The 21205-nt window shown below is 45.9% G+C and overlaps 1 protein-coding gene across 2 annotated transcripts in view; it reads right to left on the bottom strand.

Annotated features, from left to right (window-relative positions):
* LOC147634946 (uncharacterized) overlaps positions 1 to 21205 on the bottom strand; it is a 158360-nt gene that overhangs the window by 96167 nt on the left and 40988 nt on the right. For both annotated transcript variants that reach the window (XM_086804211.1, XM_086804212.1), the window contains 3 exons: positions 4186 to 4243; positions 3976 to 4068; positions 3675 to 3740 (listed from right to left, as the gene is read on the bottom strand). In XM_086804211.1, the coding sequence (XP_086660337.1) occupies positions 3675 to 3740; positions 3976 to 4068; positions 4186 to 4243 (217 nt within the window). The remainder of the gene's footprint in view (positions 1 to 3674; positions 3741 to 3975; positions 4069 to 4185; positions 4244 to 21205) is intronic.

Below are 21205 nucleotides of genomic sequence, written 5' to 3'. Positions count from 1 at the left end.
ACCCTGCTAGCGCTTCCTGGCCAGCAATAGAGTCACGAGGGATGAGACAAGAAGCCCCCACAGGCGGACAGATGGTATGCACAGGTTGCGCGACTTGGATAGAGCCATTGTTTATGACCCCCCCATGTGAGCCATCGCCACTGAATTTTTCTGATCTCTTCTCGCGAGTGCCCCATTATCCCCACAGGTGATGGACGCGCGCGAGAGGGTCTAGCGGCACACGAGAGTGGTGGTTCCCTTTATTAACTCCCTTGATTGCAGAGGAGCTGGCGGAGGCATTGACGGCTCTCCCAAGGGTGACGAGATTCCAATTTCTTTCTTTCTTTGCCACTGGGATCTCATGGAAGGCGGCCTTTAAGCAGCCTTCAACGAGATTATGACCACAAGAGCCATGCCAGAGAGGCTTTCACAGGGTTTGATACACTTGATTCCTAAGGAGGGTGGTGACGGATTGGAGATCCAGCAGTGGAGCCTGTCCATGTGGAACCAACCATCGACAACTCATCATCCCAAAGCACAATCTGATGTCAATCATATGCTCCAAACTGCTGCCCCACTGGTACCTATTTGTACCTAATGAACCTCTACGCATGCCTTGCATCCTGTACCCACTTTGCAACTGAGCAAGACCTGTGAACCTCGACAACAGCTCTCATCTGCCAATTTCAACCTGTACACCATGCTCCCAAATCAATGCTCGTCCTAGGGATGAGGACTCCTATGCCTGTACCCTGTAATCCAGAAGGCCATCTGCCTAGGGAATAGGAGTGGCTCACCTTGCCAAGTAGCCACATCCTCCTCTCAAGGTGAACACCCTGAGAACCTAAAGGAAACACCTGTACACCAACAAAACTATGCTGAACTGGCACAAACTCATAGACCCCCTCTGCAATCGAGAAAGGACTAACTGTCTTCCACACACACCTCGGGGATGTGAATCCAAGTGTGCACCCATGAGTCTGAAAACTCTGACAAAGCAAAGATTGGCCGAGGAAGGGCTCAAGGCCATGTGGGAAGGCACCATTCCTAGAAAAGAACACCTGCCTCCACTGCCTCCAAAAACGCAGATGAGATAATACAAAAAACGCTGTTGTAACCAGCCGGCAGCACGTGTACCAAGAAAAAGAGAGGTTGGAGGACAACACAGCACCTTCAGCACCTCCTTTGGCTGCCCCAGATCTGCGGAAAACGCAGCATGTGTATCTCCCCTACTCGCTGCCCCATATCTGCAGAAAACGCAGCCATAGGGGGCTGCCCTCCACCTCTGACTTGGGGGCAGAAAAAATGCAGCCTGTAGGGGGCTGATCTTTCATCTCTACTAGCTTCCCCTTCACCTCTTCACAAGGTCCCAACACGTAGATATAGGGGCTGCCCACAGCACCTTCTCTAGAGAAAAACGCAGCCACGCTGCTCTCCTTCAGAGAAAAACGCAGCCATGCTGCCCAGCACCTCCTTCAGGAAAGAAACGCAGCCATGCTGCCACCTCCTCCACAACAGTAACAAAAAAAAACGCAGAAATTGTTCTCACTCAACAAACGCCAAAACACCTTCTGTAGAAGAGCCTCAACCTTGTGCTCTAATACCATGTCAGAGTGCACAGCGGAAAGCGTGAGACACAGGCACAGAGAGAAAGAAATGAATCTGCATAATGATGAAGTAGCAATGATACAAACAGCCCTGTGCAAGGGGTGGTCTCCATAGGTGAGGGCATGATGAACAACTACTCCCGTAAGGGAGGACCCAAGCTTGGAAGCCAAATGAATAAGAGCCTGGCTTTTACAACCCCTACAGGAGCTGGCCAACTTGCTCTTAAAAAGACTCACAACTAGCTAAAAATAAACATGTGGAAAATGGGTGGCCAAGCCTACAACCAAGGGCCCTGAACAAGAGGGAAAAATATGGTGCTGCTCGAGATGAATCTAGGCACCCCTGATACATAACTTGGGCACACTACCGGCAGATGAATAATGCTAACATGATCTAGAACCCCTTGGTCCGTTTACCCAGTGGCCATATGTTGGGGGCCCGACCGCATGTATCATGGGACACTTTGAGCATAGAAGCCGCTAGGTCCCTCGGAGATTGGCTTGCACGCAGGCAGCTGCCCCCGGAGGTTTAGGAAAGAGACCTTGCAAGGATCCGGGGTAGAGACAGACTTAGCCTTGACATTGATTCAGCTATTCCCCAAGAGTGGTTGACACCCATCCGAGACCCGACCCCCCCACAATGGCTAGGAAAATTTACTAGATATGATATTCTATTGGCAATCCATGGAGCGGATGAGGGTTGTGGTTTGCTCACTTTTTCTATTGGTCTCCATGGTAGATTAAAGAGATCAAAGCCTCCCTTGGAGGATTTCGGTGTGGTTGTACCTTACAAAGGGTGACGGTGATTGGATTTCAGGCCCATGAGTGGCACATAGACCCCCCACCGGCAAAGGTAGAGACTCTAGCGGCTATGGATTTGGGAGAGCCGACCTCTTACACGCCTCCAGCGAGACCCTCAAGAGTGGACTTGCCGTGATCATGCTAATCGGAAGGAGACTCTGGATGCCCCCTTTTTCGCATACACAGCGCGGCTAGGCCACAAGATTCAGATGCCAGAGATTGAGCCACTTAGCAAGGAGAAGTTTGAGTGCGGTCATTTGGGGAAGTTGCAGGGTGGCTCTGACCACATGCGGAAGCGGCGGGAAGCTTTCTTGTGCTTTCTTGAGGCTCTGGCGGACTCGAACTTTTCTCACCGATAGAAGTGGTGATCCCACTTGGCATTACAGACCACCTGTGTGGTTATTCCAGCGACCCCCCCCCCCGGGCGCCGCCGCATGAGATAGCCTTCTCCTCATAGAGCCGCCAGCCAAACTTCTTGATTAGTTGATCCCCACCCCGTACATGGAGGCGAGTTTGTATCTAGCCCTTTGTGGTTGTATTTAGCCTTTCATGGGCTGTTTTTTTATTAACTAATAGAAGGATCTTTTTCCCGGGAAAAAAAAAGGGCAAGATGAACACAGCAACCTGAGATGTCAACTCCGTACTTCTTTATTCTAGGGCTAGCCATCATGTTGCAGCTTGTATAGGCAAAGCTATGAGGAAAAAGTAAGGTGCTGCCCGGGATAAATCTGGGCACCCCTGATACACAACTTGGGCACACTACCAGGAGATGAATAATGCTAACATCCTGCTATGCATGATGCAGAGCTATGGCATGCTCGTTTTGGGCATGTAAATTTTCAGAGTTTGATGCTTTTGCAAAAGCATCATATGGTTGATAATATGCCGCCTCTTGAGTCTCCACCAAGACATGTATGTGAGGGGTGTATTTTGGGAAAGATGCAACGAAAACCATTCCCCAAAGATGGAGCTGTTAGAGCTGAAAGTAAATTACAGCTCATACATAGTGATGTATGTGGTCCAATGCGGACACCATCCATAGGGGGGCATCAGCCATTACAGGTGACCTCACAAACCAAAGAAAACCTAGAAAACCATTATATGGGTCTGGCTTGCAATCCTAACAATCATTAATTGTTTATTTCACGAGAGCCAGCCAATTTACATGGCAAGGCAGTGAAATCAAACTCCTGAGCAGTCATAGGGATCTGGCTTCAAGTTGCTGCCGACGATAAAATGTAAGAATGTAAAGTTACTAAAGTTACATGTTAAAAACGATGTAAGTACCTTCTGCCTGGAGAATAGCAGCACTCCTGTTACCATCTGCAATGTTGATATTTGATTGCCTTTCTCCTGCAGTTTTAGGGGGAGAAAAGTAGGCAAGGTTTGTGACTGATAATTTGACTCATGATAACCTAAACATAACATATGCAAAACTTCAACACATAGCATGACCATTCTCATTCAACCCCCAGCACATAGCAATAGAACACCTGTCAAAATTCTGACATGTGACTCATACTTCATCGATGTAAAATTGATCACTCGATGGGACTCTCATGAAAACCTTTTGAAACTTCAAAATTACCTTCAGATTCAAGGATCTGAGCCCGCTTTCTCCTCTCAGCTTCTGCTTGCATCTCCATGGCTTGCCGAACACCGGGAGGTGGTGATATATCCTCTGGATAAACAATCACAAAAAGTCTCTTCCTTTGCTAAAATTTTGAACTGTTACAAACAACAATCATGCAGATTTTCACAAAGTAACACCAGAAGAGAGGATTAACAGCTCACTAACTTATCTCATAACGAAGGCACTGAAGACCCCATGCCGTGGCAGCTATATTGATCGCTTCCTGTCAGCACACAATAATAAGAAGACAAAAAAAATCTGTAATGCCTTTCTTTTTTTTTTGGGTGTAGTGAGTTGTAATACTACAGTAAAGGTGTCCGGGTTTTAACTCACGGCCCCTTATGGGGACAGCATGATACAATAGCCACTCGGATAAGGGCCTCCGACACTGCCTTTCAAAAACCAACCTAAAAGATTGTGCCTTATGAACAAACTTTGCAACAAACAACATATGCCTGGAAACCAACTTCCTACAACAACAAATAAAATTGCCCTTTATGACTCACCAATGCCTGGAAACCTACTGGTTTACGCTTCTAGCAGTAACTCTCTGCCCTCAATAATCAAGGTTTCAACAGCAAAAAGTCCAAAGTCACAAGAAACATTTGGAGGTTTTCACATTTTGTCTAGAAATGTTTTGTCCGGAAATAAAAACCAATACATTTCAAAAAATTAAAAAATATGTTTACAATAGACCATATTGCATCATTGCCATTCTGTGTATGAGGCAAATCCATGATAAAATCCACGGCAATGCTTTCACATGGTTGGTTTGGAACTTGCAAAGGCTCAAGCAAACTAGGAGCCTTTAGACTATCAAATTTCACCTTTTGACAGGTGATACATGCACGTAAATAAACCTCCAATGGCAAGGCAATCATTGCAAAGTGAAATATGAACCTCCTATAGTATGAGCATAAACCAACAAAACTTTGTATCTAATGAATAGATTTAAATTCTAGCCAATCCTTAATGGCTTGAATCTTTGCAAGGTCCATTCGCACGCCGTCTTTGGACATTGTGTCCAAGATAGTGAACCTCTAGGAGAAACAATTCACTCTTTTCATAAGCCTATGTTTCCTCAGTGCATCTTATGCTCTTCCTCGTTCTTCGAAAATACCAAAATGTCATCGAAGAAGACACCTGTAAAAGCCTTATGGTTTTTGCAAATTTGGTCTATTCGCACGCCATCTTTAGACACTGTGTCCAAGATAGTGAACCTCTAGGAGAAAGAATTCACTCTTTTTGCCATTGATCATAAGCCTATGTTTCCTCAGCTCTTCGAAGACCACTCTCAAGTGCATCTTATGCTCTTCCTCGTTCTTCGAAAACACCAAAATGTAATCGAAGAAGACACCGGTAAAAGCCTTATGGTTTCTGAAAATTTGGTCCATCATTCAGTTAAAAGTAGTTGAATCATCCATAAGACCGAATGGCATAACCAAATACTCATAGAGACCAAAAGATGTGCAATAAGCTATTTTGTGTATCATAGTTGCATCCAAACTACGTTTGGAAACGTTAGTGAACATGCACTTTTGATCTTATACGTTAAAAAAATGGACGCAAGTCAACGTCATCTTTTTTTCCACTTTTCCTTACATCCATGTGGCAACCTCTGTGCGGCGCTCAAGTCTTCTCCTCTGCGGGCGTCTCTATGCGGCACTCAACTCTCTCTCTCTCTCTCTCTCTCTCTCTCTCGCCTATGTATCACATATTACACCCCCAGTATGGTACTGGTTGGAGCTAGACAGATCTACATTGCATTCTTGTATACCCTGCGCATGCATACTGAGCCTCTAGTAGTAGTGCTCCATCCATCACACCCCCCCACTAGCTCAGTACTTTCATAGTTTACTTCATGTTCATTTTGTCCTCTTTCTTTTTCTGGACATCCAAAAGACATTGACAGTTCTACATTGATTTGTCTCATAGGTCGAGTTCGGCCTCTAGTAGACGTTAATACAGCGCTCTCTCTCTCTCTCTCAAGCCTCTTGAGTCTTCCAACTTCCAAGCCTCTAAGCTCTAGGCCTCTCTCTCTCTCTCTCTCTCACTCCCCCCTTTCCGCCAGTTCGCCATTTTGGCTCTTCGCCCCAGTTCGCCATTTTGGCTCTGCCCGCCATTTCGCCTTTGTACCCCTTTCCGCCATTTTGGCTCTGCCCCCTTTCCGCCAGTTCGCCAATTTCACTCTTCGCCCCAATTCGCCATTTTGGCTCTGCCTGCCCCAGTTCGCCATTTTGGCTCTTCGCCCCAGTTCGGCATTTCGCCTCTGTACCCCTTTCCGCCAGTTTGGCTCTGCCCCCTTTCCGCCAGTTCGCCATTTTGGCTCTTCGCCCCAGTTCGCCACCCTTGCTCAGGCCCCCAAGGCAACAACATAACTCTCTCTCTCTCCTCCCTGCCTATGGGAAGGACTGCAGAGTGACCTGGAGGGATGGCCCCGAGTCTCCAAGAGAAACTCGAGGCCCTCGAGATGGCAATGAAGGCACTAATCAAGGAGAACAAGAAGACATCCGATTCCAACCTCAATGAGGTGGAAAACAAACTACATCGGCACATCATAGCTCTCGAAGCACGGGCCACGAACCTCGAACAAGAGAACACGGCACTCAAGGAGGAGGTGACTGCATTGAAAGTGGAAATGGTAGCCATCAAGAATGCTGAGAAGGAAGAAGGGGAGATCAATGACAACACTCTCACGGCCATCAAAGAAGAGATCTCCAAGGAGATCACAAAGGACATGGAGGGAAAGCTCGAAGCCAAGCAGTCAGGATGGGTCGAGGTGGTGAAGAAGAACATCCGTAAAGAAGTGAGGGATGAGACTTAAAGGGAAGAACATCAAATCATTCACACCACCATTGAGGAGGAGAAGATGAGGCATGCCCGCCGCCTCAACATTCGAGTCACAGGTATAGCCGAGACACCCGACTCCACTCCCGAGAAAGATGGACAGCTTCTATGCATGAAGCTCGGCTACAAGGAAGAGCACCCTCTCCCCTTCACCAAAGCATGGAGAGCCGGGAAAGACTCAACACGCAAGCGAGCCCTCATCCTACAGTTTGCAGGAGAGACGGAGAGGGTCACCTTCATGAGGAAGAGGGTCATACTACGAGGTTTAGAGGGAGCTCCTATTTTCTTGGATGATGATCTCACGAGGATGCAGCTTGAGCATAGGAGAACTTGCATGCCACGAGTCTTACACGCGAGGAGAGAAGGAAAGAAGGCCTTCTATCGAGATGCTGAGATCATCATTGATGGCCGGCCCTTGGATTAGCGGTTTGGGGCCTATGGGACACAGACCAGGCAACTGACAGAGATAAACATGGCAGTATGGAACTGTAATGGTTCACTATGGGTGCAGCCTGGACGACTGGAGCATGTTATGGTGGCGAGAGACATCATACTTCTGACAGAGACACATCAGAGCCCAGAGACAGGGCTACCTCGAGTAGAGGGATTCCAGTGGAAGTTAGCATACAGGAGGACCACACGCCAGGGTACCTCGAGAGGGTCGGGGGGAGTAGCACTCCTATTCAGACCGGAGCTACAGGGGAGACTGAGAGTGGTAGCACAGGATCCACAGGCGAGATACATGTGGATCAGCTTACAGCTCTCACAGGACAGGGTTATATACATAGCTCTATGTTACTTTTCTCCATCAGGATCCTCCTATGTCATTACAGAGGACATGCCACAGGAGGAGGAGACAGGAGCCTCGCCATACACTTGTCTGTCAGAGGAGATTATGCATTATTCTACACTAGGGAAAGTATTTCAAACGGGCGACTTCAATGCCCACACACAGAGCAGACAGTGTGAGGTGTATGACTATGATGACATGTAGATCCTCCACCCTGTGGATCCAGAGGAGATAGGGGCTAGTCGGGCATCAGAGGACACTCGACCAGACAGAGGACATTATGGGGACCACTTACTAGAGTTGGGAGCCAGGCATCGTCTCGTTATTTATAACGGGATGTTACAGTGGCCAGGATCACGAGGGCTGACATGCTTCCCACATGGGGGTCATACACGGACCGGAGGCACGGTGGTAGACTACATTATGGGGTCTGTGGAGGCATCACAGCTTGTCACCTCATTCTCCATTCCACGTCGTCCTATTGGAGCAGATTATACATACTTGGCATTTTCACTAGCCGGATCACCAGTATCACCAGTCCCCCACATACCGACGCCACACACTACCATCTACTTCACACATGACATGGCAGACATATACACTGGCAGAGTAGAGGATGGACTCCTACTCATGGATCCCCTGGCACCAATGGATACCATTACAGCCCAGCTGGCATCACTCCTACACACGGCTGCATTACAGAGCTTCCCACATCGTGTACACTCAGGAGAGCCTGCGAGACCTGGGACTATGCCCCAGGACAGATGGTATGATGACGAGTGCAGAGCCCTATACTCACGGCTCCGCATACAGAGAGCCTTGGGAGCCATCACAAAGCAAGAGTCGAGGAGAGAGATGAGGAGACTTACTCGCCGCAAAAGGCGGGCCTTCGCAGAGATACAGGAGCTAGAGATCTTTCATTTCCTCATGAGTAGAGATAGCCCTGTCTCATGGCGGCACTTCAGAGAGCCCCGGACCCCGACACCTATTGCAGACCCACAGACATGGCACACATATGCAGAGGGTCTATACCATGTCCCACAGCAGCCACCTATACCTCAGCCACCCACAGGAGCCTCGACCTACCACAGCTAGCTTCTTTACCCACTCGATGGTACAGGAAGCTATCCGCCGCCTACAGCATGGACGGGCCGCCGACCATATGGGCCTGAGGGTGAGCATCTCATATATGCAGTAGATTCTTTACTCCTTTTCTTGCACACCTGTTTAACAGGGCACTAGCAGAGGGTTTGCCTGCGGAGTGGACAATGCACGCCATTGTGCCGATTCACAAAACAGGGGATATGCTCGATCCGAGCAACTACATGACGGTTATGGTTGGCCACGTGCTGGACAAACTCTATGGTGCAGTGCTGGAGCATGAGCTTAGCTTATATGCTGAGCGAGCAGGTTTACGCTCATCAGGGCAGGCAGGCTTCAGGAGAGCTTTCTCTACCACTGACCGTGTATTCACTTTGAGATGTATGATTGATCAGGCCAGAGTGAGGAAGAGAAAGCTCTATTGCTGCTTTGTGGATTTCCGCAAGGCATTTCACACAGTACCACGAGAGAGGCTCTTTCAGCTCCTACAGTCTCTTGGCATACCAACAGATATGACATGGGGCATCTATGCATTATATGAGCAGGTTTTTGGGCGAGTCAGATGTCCAGGAGGTATGTCCGAGACTATTGCTAGCACCATTGGTGTGAAGCAAGGATGCCCACTTTCCCCCACACTATTTGGGTTATACATTGATGAGGTGGCTGACTTCATTACACGGGGAGGCGGAGATGGAGTTGATTTAGCAGGTACCTCAGTCCATATTATGCTCTATGCTGATGATATTGTATTAGTGTCTGAGTCTCCAAGTGGTCTACAGCAGCATCTACATGCACTCGATGATTTCTGCACACAGAGGGGTCTTACTGTGAACCTTGGGAAAACCAAGGTTATGGTCTTTCATACATCGAGACAACCTGACATTCACTCTCGCAGGATGCCAGGTGGAGGTGGTGACATCATACGTGTACCTAGGGGTTACCTTCTCTGCAGCAGCCACACGCTTCACCATGGGTTCAGCAGCCAGAGCTAGATTGACACGGGGATATGCAGCATTGGCTATGCTAGAGAGACAGTGCCACCAGGTGCATTTTCAGGAGCCCCGGACGAAGGGGTGGCTATTCGACACATTAGTCACACCGGCATTGATGTATGGAGCAGCGGTATGGGCGCCAGGCCTTGCTACCCATTGGTGGACACAGATAGAGAGACCACAGGCCCTCATGATGGCACGCATGATACGCAGCAAACCGTCAGTACCTCATGACATTATCCGAGTAGAGTTTGCTGTGCCTCCTATGATGGTAGAGGCCATATTTCAGACTATATGCCTGCTAGACAGATTCAGAGAGATGCCCCAGGACAGATTGTCATACAGAGCTTTTGAGGCATCTAGACAGCTGTCTGGGGCAGGACACAAAGGATCATGGTATGCACAGGTCACACATTGGTTCTCACAGCATGGCCTAGACATGGATCATCTACCACCATTCCAGTATGACAAGAATGCACCACATATCCGTCTCTCTCATAGTGAGAGGAACAAAGTATTGAGACAGGATCTATGGCAGCTCTATACACGAGAGACATGGATATCGCCAACACAGCCTCTTCCACCGAAGATGCTATACTACAGAGATCACTTCATGAGTATCACTGATGATGGATTTATAGAGAGGCCTAGATACATGGTGGGCTTTTTACCACACGGCTCCCGAGTGGCTATTGGTCAGCTCAGAGTTTCATCACACCGATTGGAGATTGAGACTGGCAGAGCAGCACGGATCCCCCGAGAGGAGAGGGTATGCAAATTCTGCATAGAGGAGGTGGAGAGAGAGGAGCATTATGTATGCAGATGCAGAGCATATACAGCCATCAGAGAGAGATATCCCATTTTATTCAGAGAGCCACATTCCCTACGCCAGATCTTTGAGGCAGCAGACCAGCGCATACTGGGGAGATACATTCTAGACATACAGAGCCACAGAGAGACATTATTACAGGCTCAGACAGCTCCAGAGGGGGGGCGACAGACACAGATTACTACATTTTTTCAGAGATGCATCCCCCTCCCAGCCCCTACACGGCAGGGAATTACTCTCCAGAGAGCAGAGACACTTAGAGCCCGCAGGAGACAGAGGACACCTGGCTTTCGGACACCACGCCTATACCAGAGAGAGATGACAGAGATCAGAGCTCAGTTTCACAGAGAGGGTGCGGAGCGACTGGCTCGCTTCAGAGCACACCCAGGCATGTTCTTCAGGGAGCTGTGGACACCCCCTTCATTGATGTATACCACTTTATACCCCCAGTATGGTACAGGATGGAGCTAGCTAGGTTGCATATCATGATTGTATACTCCATGCATATAGCTTTGCATTCTCCTAGTAGTAGAGCTCCATCCCGTGCACACCCAGATTCAGCTTTTTTTTGTTCAGTACTTTTTCATTTTGTTGGGATGACAGAGGATACCCCATACAAGTACTCCGATTTGTCTCATAGGCCGAGTTCGGTCTTTTGGAAGACGTTAATAAAATCTTTCTTTCTTTCTTTCTTTCTTTCTCTCTCTCTCTCTCTCTCCCGCAAAATTGAAATTAAAGGTTGTATAGTATTAGTAAGTGCTTTAATGTTCATTGATGAATCTTCAAACTTCATATTTCAAAATTTTGTAAGTAAACTATAAATTTTGTATATATATATATATATATATCGGGGGCAACATTCACTACGTTTGGAATCTTTTCAGCACGTTTTCAAACCTACTAAACGTATCGTTCACTACGTTTGGAACCACCTTGAGGTATCATTCTCACTTGTTGGTAGCCGCTCTTGCGATCAATGTGACTAAAGCATAATGAACCATCCAATTTATCTAAGATATCATCAATCCTCAGTATGGGAAACAGATTCTTGACGGTTATCATATTTAGTGCCCTGTAATCCACACACACATGAAATGAACCATCCTTCTTCTAACGAGAAGAACGGGTGAGCAAAGTGGCGAAGAGCTTGGTCACACTAAACCCTTCTCTAGGAGTTCACCAACCTGTTTTATAATCTCCTCTTGTTGGCAAGCATTCGGACACCAAATCAATGCGGTGATCCTCTGGCCAAGAAGGAGACATTTGATTTGGCAATGTATCTGCAAAGCTACTCACTTAGAAAATTCAGCCTATCATGAGTGAGATAATCAACATGCACATTGGTATGTTCCATATCATCACGTATAAAAACCAAGTACAAAGAAACACTCTTTTTCATTGCTTCATTGATTTTACAACGGGGATAATATCACCCGATATGCTTGCATCTATAAGATGCTCCTGGCCTTTGTACATAAAAGAAAGCTTAGTTGTCTTGCCATTCTTGCGGAGCTCAAGGCGAGCATGCCACGGTTTGCGAAGCAATACATCACATCCATTTAGAGGGGAAAAACCTCGTGATCGGGCTAGCCTTGGATGTGAATTCGCATCTTTCCAAAGAGTGGATTAACCTTCACATCCTTCTCAACAAAAGCTAAACAGGCATGTATTTCGGATCCCATGTCTCCCACTTCAATCCCCTAGGTGGCAACCATTAAAGTAGAGATGAAGTTGTCAGTAGAGCAATCATCAAACATAAATAAGACGGGCTTATCTTTGAGTTGCCCCCATGCTTTACATACCACCCTATCTTTGCTTGCATGACCCATATTGCCTTGCACATCGGGCACCATGTTTACATTCACTTTGGGTGCTTCTTCTTTCTTGCCCTTGCTAGTACATTGAGGAGATATGTGGTCTTTGCTACCACACTTAAAGCATTTACCTTCTCTCATGTATTGAGCTCTTTGTTGTTGAAGCAACCCATATGTGCTCCTCTTGTTCTATGGCTTCTTTTCTTATACATTTTCAACTTTCAGAACACCTTTGGCATCTTTGAAGTAGCATTAGGTGGCTGTCCACCCTTATGCATATTAAAACCAGCTTTGCCCTTGCCTTTTTCCATGCTTTATATCAATTTTGGATTGCACCTTTGTATTATCAAGAAATTTTATATACAAGCTCCATGGGCAATGCCTACCCGAATTCCAACAATATTCATGCATATGATGCCATGTACATGCACATGGACATGCTTACTTCAGGGCTAATCCTTGAAGGGCAACACCTAAAGATCAGATTTAGAACCAGATAAAGGAGCTTTGCAGCTTTATTGGCATGGAAAGATGTGGTGGAAGAACCACGAGGCTGTTGGCCAGTACTATAGGGATGTATTCCTGCCGGCTGCAGCAAGATGGATTTTTGGATCGGCCGACAATCAAGCTCAACAAGGCTAAACACTAATTCAGTCCTAGATGAAGGCGCACAGTCTAAGGAAAGGAACACAAGACAAGGAAGAAGTTCCCATGAGGTTGGTTGGTGGTGTTCCACAACGCCCAAGGGGAATGCTAGTCCTGTGAGTCGGGTGCCACTTGGGGCACACCAGGAAAGACTTCCTAGCAAGGTTCCAATGGAGGATGATCCTCCAAGGGATGGAGTGAGAGTGCCACACTCAATACTTAAGAAAAGAAGACCAGAAGAAGTGTTCAGGGACAGGGCATGAAGGGATAGGGGACAAGATGGAATAGATGCATAGATCTTCATTAGATTTGGAGTGGATTTGGAGACAGGGCAAGGTTTTCAGTGAAAAGGTTGCCAGCAAGGGAAGGATGATAGGTTTGGGACTCCAGGAAGAGAAAAAGGAATGATCCAAGAACAGAAGTTGGAATCCCGTCATCAAGTTTAGCAGGGGAGGTGTCAGTGCATGCACATGGACATAGGATCACAAAATAGGATGTAGATTAGGTTTTACCACCTTTTGATGGTAGCCTATGGCTGGGGCTGGCCAAGACTTGTACACCTTTTTGTACTATATGAATATACTGAAACTCAGCTCTCTCTCTCTCTCTCCATCTCTCTTGCTTGAATTTTGCATCAGGTTGTTCCAAGACGGTGTTTAGGGCAGAAAGAAGACTCCCAGAGCTTCCACATGAGACATTCATATGAAAACAATTTCAAACATGTTGTGTTGGTGTAGAGGTTGAATCCACAACTTCAATCGCAAAGGACCTCACTCCCCAATCCCCAGTATCTTGCCACAGGCAGTTATGCTCTACTGGCATCCACACACATCCAAGTGTGTGCCACACCGAGACATAGGAGACCTTAATGGCCAAGAACACGGATGTAGAGTAGAATTAACTCACACATCAGTTGCCATTTACAGTCACCTTCCAGCTTTAGGCCAAAGTAATCATGAAAGAATACTTCATGGCACTCCTAGCTAAAATTAGGGTTTCAATAAATTAGGATTTCAACCAAATTAAGATTTTTGTAAATTAGGGTTTTTGCATAATTAGAGTTTCTCTTGAATTAGGGTTTCTTCATAATCAGGGTTTCTCGTGAACTAGGGGTTTCTAAAAATTAGGGTTTCAGCTTTTGGAAGAATTGTCAGCAACGAAATTTCTCAAAACCCTTGCCATCATGTAGAAATCGAGTAGAAGATTAGTTCAATCCAGGGCTTGAAACCTATAATTTGACCATGAACAAGCTCCACCTATAATTTGACCATGAACAAGCTCCACCATGCAAGAGAACCTCTAAGAGGGAACAAGAGATTGTATGGATTGTTTGTTGTGAGTAAAACTCTTCAATATCCCCTTCCTTGAAGTTGGCTCCCCATTCAAGAGGAAGGAGGGAGAGAAAAATAATGTTTCCATATGCACAAAGGATGGCCATTGGTCCATCTCGATTCTCAACACATGCCACACCTCTCCCATAAATGGGAAGGGTGCCCGGTCAATAGCCTAGCCAACCCGAAGAGTAAATGTCCTAAATTTGTCCCCCCACTCATTAATGAAGTGTGGATACCCAAACTTACTCACTCATTAATGAAGTGTGGATACCCAAACTTACTTATAAATTGTCCGGCCATACTTTTATGAAGTGTGGACCTGCAAAACAGTAAATTGAACTATAACTCTAGTAAGCTTAAACAAAGAGTTTAGAGTCACACCTACCATTTGTCTACAAACTAAGAGCAAGGTCAAAATACAAATTCACGCACATGGTTCATGAGAGGACGTCCCCTGTCCATAAACTAAACACACAGATCTTGCAAGCATGTAAAACAGTTCATGCATGCAAGTATGCCAAGCATACCAATGTGCAGTACAATCTCCCTTTCATTTAGCTTGTAACGGGCGGTCATTCTAGGTGTAGACATTACGCCCCAAGGCCAACCGATATAGTACTCTGAACATGGGCGCGGATCGAAATCCCCAACCTCGCATATCCACCTTGTCGGCCCTCGGCGTAGACATATGTCCCCTATCATGAGGTGCCACTCCACATGACCCTTGGCATAGACACAAGTCCCCTACCATGAGGCGTCATGTCCACTATGGATGTCACATGCACGCTTCTGCCATGGCTAATCTTCAGCATGAATAGCATAATCCCTGATTAATCCATCAGTTAGGACAGCATTTAGGTCATCAGCAGTAGCATCTTTACCATCAACAGTAGCATCATCATCCTCAGCATCATCATCATCATCACCATGGAGGGTCTAGGACCCCAGTCGGCAACGATCAGAGGCAAGTTGCAACTAGCTTGCAGTCAGCAGCCATCAAGGGCGACCTAGGCAGCAGGCGCCAGTCTACAAAAGGTCAGCCAGCACGTGGGACAGCAGTAAAAGTCAGCACCCAACCATTTAATTTGTATTTTCAGGTCCAAAGCATGCCGGCAGCATTTAGAGTTAGCTGACCAGCACCTCTTGGCATATATAAAGGCATAAAGTAATCAATGCATAATTCAATGAGTTCATTCATCATTCCATCATCCTAGAAGTCAGTAGAAGTCATGTAAGGGGCCAGAGGTGACCCCTTTGGGGCTGATCAAGGGCCTAAGTCATGTACATTCATTCAACAACCGTTTTGTACGATATTAATACAGGAAACCCTAACACCAACTCTCTCTCTCTTCTTCTTTCTCATGTCTTAATCATGTTTATTCATCATCTTGTTCCTAATCACACTTAGGGATGTAGATCAGTACAGCAAGGCTTCCGCGCATGCAACAATGGAGCTCATCCATAGGTCCAAAGCTCGTCCAAGAGTCGAAAGCACGGAGAATGCCAACTTCTACTAGTTGACCGCAACTTAAAAGCTTCCAAGTATGCTGATAGGAGTTGCAGATACTCCTGAACGTATACTTTAGCCATAAACTTTGCATCCATAGGTGAATAGTTCTTTAACATCACAAGGTAACGTCTCTGAAGTTTGCCACCTACAAGCTTAAACTCCTTATGAAACAGGAGGGAGTGCAGGGCTGGACAGCAGGTTCACCCACAAGTGTTCTCTCTCTCTCACACGTTAAATCTTGTGCTGAACTGCAGGCGGCTGCAAAACAAGAGGGCACGACAGAACAGGGCTTTTTCTCACGCCTCCTCTCTCTTGTGAAAAGCGACACAAGGACTGTAAGTTTCTCTCTCTCTTTGTGAGCAGGTGTGCTACAGGAGGTGTCACACTAAGTCTCTCTTTTCACTGGCTCGTGACTGTTTCGGAGTCGTTTCTCTGGCCCTTTGTGAGAGGAAGGGTTTGGTTTTTCGGAGGGTGGAAACACGGCAAGTTCGTGGACTGATTTGGAAGAGTTTGTGGACTGTTTTCATGGCTGAGTTTGTGGCTGTGTGCATGGGCCAGTTAGATGCATATTCAAAGCCTCATGGATGCACTGTCTTAGCAGATTAGAGGAGATAACAGTGTGGTGGTTTTGGGACACAAAGCTGTGTGTAACCTCTATGCTAAGAGGTCTAGAGGATTGGCAAATTGGACATGCAAATGATAGAGAATGCCATGACGGCAAATGCGTTACTAGGGTTTCAACTGGATTTAAGGGCAGCAAAAGCACTCGCAGGAAAACTAAAAAGTCAGAGCATGCATCACGTGATGCAACAGTGCCTGCAGAGAAGCGGCGTAAGATGTTACCAACGCCCAAGAGAACTCCTGAGGAGAAACAAGCTTTGGTGGATGCCAAGAAATGCTTTTTCTGTACCAAAGAGGGACATATGTCTTTCAATTGTCCCAAGCGTAAGTCCCACAAGGACTCTGACACTAAAGGGGAGCCCAAGTCTAAGAAAGCAAAGCCTTCTGCAAGGTTAGTTCCTAACCTTGTTGGGAAATAGTCAGGTGGTGAGGAGACTGAATTGTGCAAGGCATGGGGCAAAGCTAGGGATCAGAATGCTTTGATTTTCTTTGACACAGGTGCTAGAGCCAACTTTATCTCACTAGATTTGGCTGGCAGATTGGGGATCCGTGCAGAGAAGATGGGGCCTTTGTATGAGGCTAATATGGCTTGTCCTAGGTATGCAAAACCCGTTATCCCTATTATTTGGAAGCTGAGGCTTCATGTGCAGGATTATGTGGACACTGAGGAATTCTATATCATGCCACTTGATGGGTGTGATGTTTTGTTGGGTATGCCATGGTGTCATAGAGTACATGCAGTGGTGGATACGTATAACAGGAAGATTACTTTGACTCATAGAGGGAAAGAGCATATTTTGGATGTAAAGCTTAAAGAGGAACCTCTTCCTATTATATCGGCTTCAGCCATTCCATCAGTAATGAAAAAGCATATTTCTGCGTACTTGGTTTTCATAAAGGATGCAAAACATAATGAATCTAAATCTAATTTGTCTATGTTAGATAAAGACAGGACCGATTTCCTACGTGAGTACCAAGATTGCTTTTCCGAGTCATTGCCAAGAGAACTTCCTCCAAAAAGGCCAGAAGATCATGCTATTGATCTTATTCCAGGGAGTACCCCACCAAATAGACCGTCGTAACGTGTTAGTGCAACCCAACAAGAGGAAATTATGAGCCATGTACAGGAATTGTTGAAAAAGGGATTGATTCAACCTAGCTCATCACCCCTTTGCTCACCTGTGCTCTTAGTGCAAAAGAAAGATGGTTCTTGGCGCATGTGTATAGATTACAGGACACTAAATAAGAACACTATCAAGAATCGATTCCCTGTTCCAAGGATCGATGACATATTGGACCACTTACAGGACTCCACAGTCTTTAGTCGGATAGACTTGAAAAGCAGGTATCATCAGATACGCATTAGACCCAAGGATGTGCATAAGACAACATTTCGGACCACCTTTGGGCTATGAGTTCTTGGTCATGCCCGTTGGCTTGACAAATGCTCCCGCCACCTTTAACAGGATGATGGATAGGATTTTCCAACCTCATAGAGCGTTTGTGGACACATTCTTTGATGACATGATTGTGCATAGGAAGCATTTGGCCACTGTGTTTGAAGAACTCCAGAAGCATAGGTTGTCATAAACGGCAAGAAGAGTGAGTTCTTCTTGGAAAAAATACACTTCTTGGGCATATCGTGTCTAAAGATGAAGTCTTTATGGATTCTTCGAAAGTGGAAGCAGTTCTCAATTGGCCAGATTTGAGGACCGTGCATAATGTACGCAGCTTTTAGGGATTGTGTTCCTATTACAGGTGGTACATTCGGCATTTCACTGAGATTGCTTCGCCCCTTCATGCTTTAACAAAGAAGGAAACTCCGTTTCGATGGGCTAATCGAAAAATTACAGTCTTTAAAAAGCATAAAGAAAAGCTTACTTCGGATCCCGTATTGGTACTACTGGATCTCCGAAAAGCTTTTGTTGTCCACTGTGATGCATGTGGGAACAGCATTGGGACAGTTCTTATGCAGGAAGGACATGTGATAGCCTATGAGAGTCGTATATTACAGAATGCCGAGAAGCATTTACACGTCTATGAGAAAGAGATGTTGGCTGTAATTCATGCTCTTTCTACATGGAAACACTATTTGCTTGGGGTTGATTTCACTGTGCAGACAGATCATCAAACCTTGCGGTACATTCGGTATTGTGCTGAGATTGCTTCGCCCCTTCATGCTTTAACAAAGAAGGAAACTCCGTTTCAATGGGCTAATCGAAAAATTACAGCCTTTAAAAAGCTTAAAGAAAAGCTTACTTCGGATCCCGTATTGGTACTACTAGATCTCCGAAAAGCTTTTGTTGTCTAGTGTGATGCATGTGGGAACAGCATTGGGACAGTTCTTATGCAGGAAGGACATGTGATAGCCTATGAGAGTCGTATATTACAGAATGCCGAGAAGCATTTACAGGTCTATGAGAAAGAGATGTTTGCTGTAATTCATGCTCTTTCTACATGGAAACACTATTTACTTGGGGTTGATTTCACTGTGCAGACAGATCATCAAACCTTGCGTTATTTCCTCACGCAAACTAAACTTTCTGAGAAGCATATGAGATGGGTCAACTTTTTGTCTATGTTTCACTTTCAGATTGTACATGTGGAAGGCAAAAAGAATGTTGTGGCAGATGCTTTGTCATGCAAGCCACGGGTCTCAGCAGTTTCACTTGCTAAGTTGCTTATCATCATAAGCTTGATGAGATGAAAGAGCAGTATGCCCAGGATGAGGATTTTGGCAAGATCTATGATCAGATGTTTGAGGGTCAACAGCATGATCATTATACTCTCAGGGATGGCTTTTTGTTGATGCATGGTAGACTGTGTGTTACCAGGCAGTTACGACTCAAGGTTATGATTGAAAGTCATGCTCCACCATATGCATGTCATAGAGGCATTATCGCCACAGTAAAGGCAATTGAGGCTTTCTTTTATTGGCCGACCTTGAGAAGAGATGTTGATGCTTTTGTTAGGCAATGCATCATATGTCAGAAGGTGAAGTTTGACCGTCAGAAGAAACCAGGGTTACTTCAGCCTTTACCTATTCCAAATAGACCATGGGAGAGCATTGCCATGGATTTTATATTTGATCTTCCAAGGACACAAACGGAAAATGGTGGCATTTGGACTATCATATGCAGGTTCAGTAAGCAAGCTCATTTCATTCCCGTGCGTAAGAAGATCAAGTTGTTCATGGCGAACATCCTCAAGTATCATGGCATGCCTTCGTCTATCATTAGTGAACGTGATCCACGGATGACGAGTTTATTTTGGAGAGCATTGTTTGACAACATGGATACAACTCTCAAGTTATCATCATCGTTTCATCCACAGACAGATGGGCAGTCGGAAGAGGCTAATTCCAGAGTGTTAGATCTTCTCAAGTGCTGTGTCAGAGCACAAGCAACAATGGGAAAAGCATCTTCCTTTGGTGGAGTTTGCTTATAACAACACCATCCATCGACGGGCAAGGCGCCTTTTGAGATTGTGGAAGGAGGGAAGAAGGTACTACCCATTTTGCACACAAAGGATAAGATCTTTGAGACTGACCAGTATGTGGAGAACATGGATGAAGCTTATAGGAGAGTTAAGTTGGCACTCCAAAAAACCCAACAAAAGCAAAAGAAGACAGCAGACCGTCACAGGCATGCATTAGAGTTTGCATTGGGTGAATGGATTCTTTTGTGATTTGAGAAAGCTAAGCTCAAAAAATGAAGGGTAAAGAGCACTTATTCCCTAAGTTGAGCATGCACTATTATGGACCTTTTCAGCTATTGGAAAAGATCGGTAAGGTGGCCTATCATTTGAAGCTACCAGATCACTGGAGGATTCACAATGCATTTCATGTGAGTCTACTTAGACCTTTCCGTGGGGATGTGCATGAGGATGTATCAGATGAGGCTCAGTCGGAAGTGGAGGAACTTGATGAGGTTCTTATTCCCGAGAAGATACTGGCACATAAGGAAAGAAAGGTACGAGGTAAAGTTAAGAACTATTCACCGATGGATGCGAAGTGGATGGAGGAGGGTGACTTAGCAGATTCAGCTCAGGTATTGCAGCTTTATCTTGATGCCTTTGAGTTGGAGCCGACTCTTGCTACAGCTCATTCAGGTTCAGCAGAGCATAGGTCTGGAGCATTGCTTGACGCTCAAGAGGGGCGTAGCACCTCCGCTCCCTTGATATAGACAGGCTGAGATGTCATCTAGAGGTCGCTTGGTGCAGCTTTTGTCTCACCCGAAGATACTAATAGCTAACAGTACATCTGCTTATGGGACTTCTATGATATATGTGTACTAGTCACATTGGATGTTGTGGTTGTGTATGGTTCACAGTGGTATACAACTTGGACTATTACTACACCATTGGTTTGTAGTGAATGTTGTTACATACGCATGGCTTAGAGGGATTGGGATGCTAATCTTGCCATATTGTACTTTTCACTTTTAGTTGGATCACATGGTTGATATCTTACTGTATTGGGCAGCCTTTGTTATCAGTGTGGTTCCCCTTTGGATGTCTTGCTGTATCACCAGAATGCAATCAAGGACGCTTGCCATTTTTCAAGAGGGGGGTATGTCATGACCCTGTGAATTTGTGCAGCACAAGTGTGAGCATGGTGGTCGGTGAGCAAGTTATATGTTGAAGGTTTATAACCTTGTGGAGGATGTTTAAAGTTTAAACTCTTGTGGACAACCCCAAGTGT

The sequence above is a fragment of the Cibotium barometz genome, chromosome 10, assembly GCF_041138505.1.
Source record: "Cibotium barometz isolate CiBa-2024 chromosome 10, ASM4113850v1, whole genome shotgun sequence".
NCBI classification, from domain to species: Eukaryota; Viridiplantae; Streptophyta; class Polypodiopsida; order Cyatheales; family Cibotiaceae; genus Cibotium; species Cibotium barometz.
Note: the sequence above shows the minus strand (reverse complement) of the source record. Positions and strands in the feature narration are given on the sequence as shown.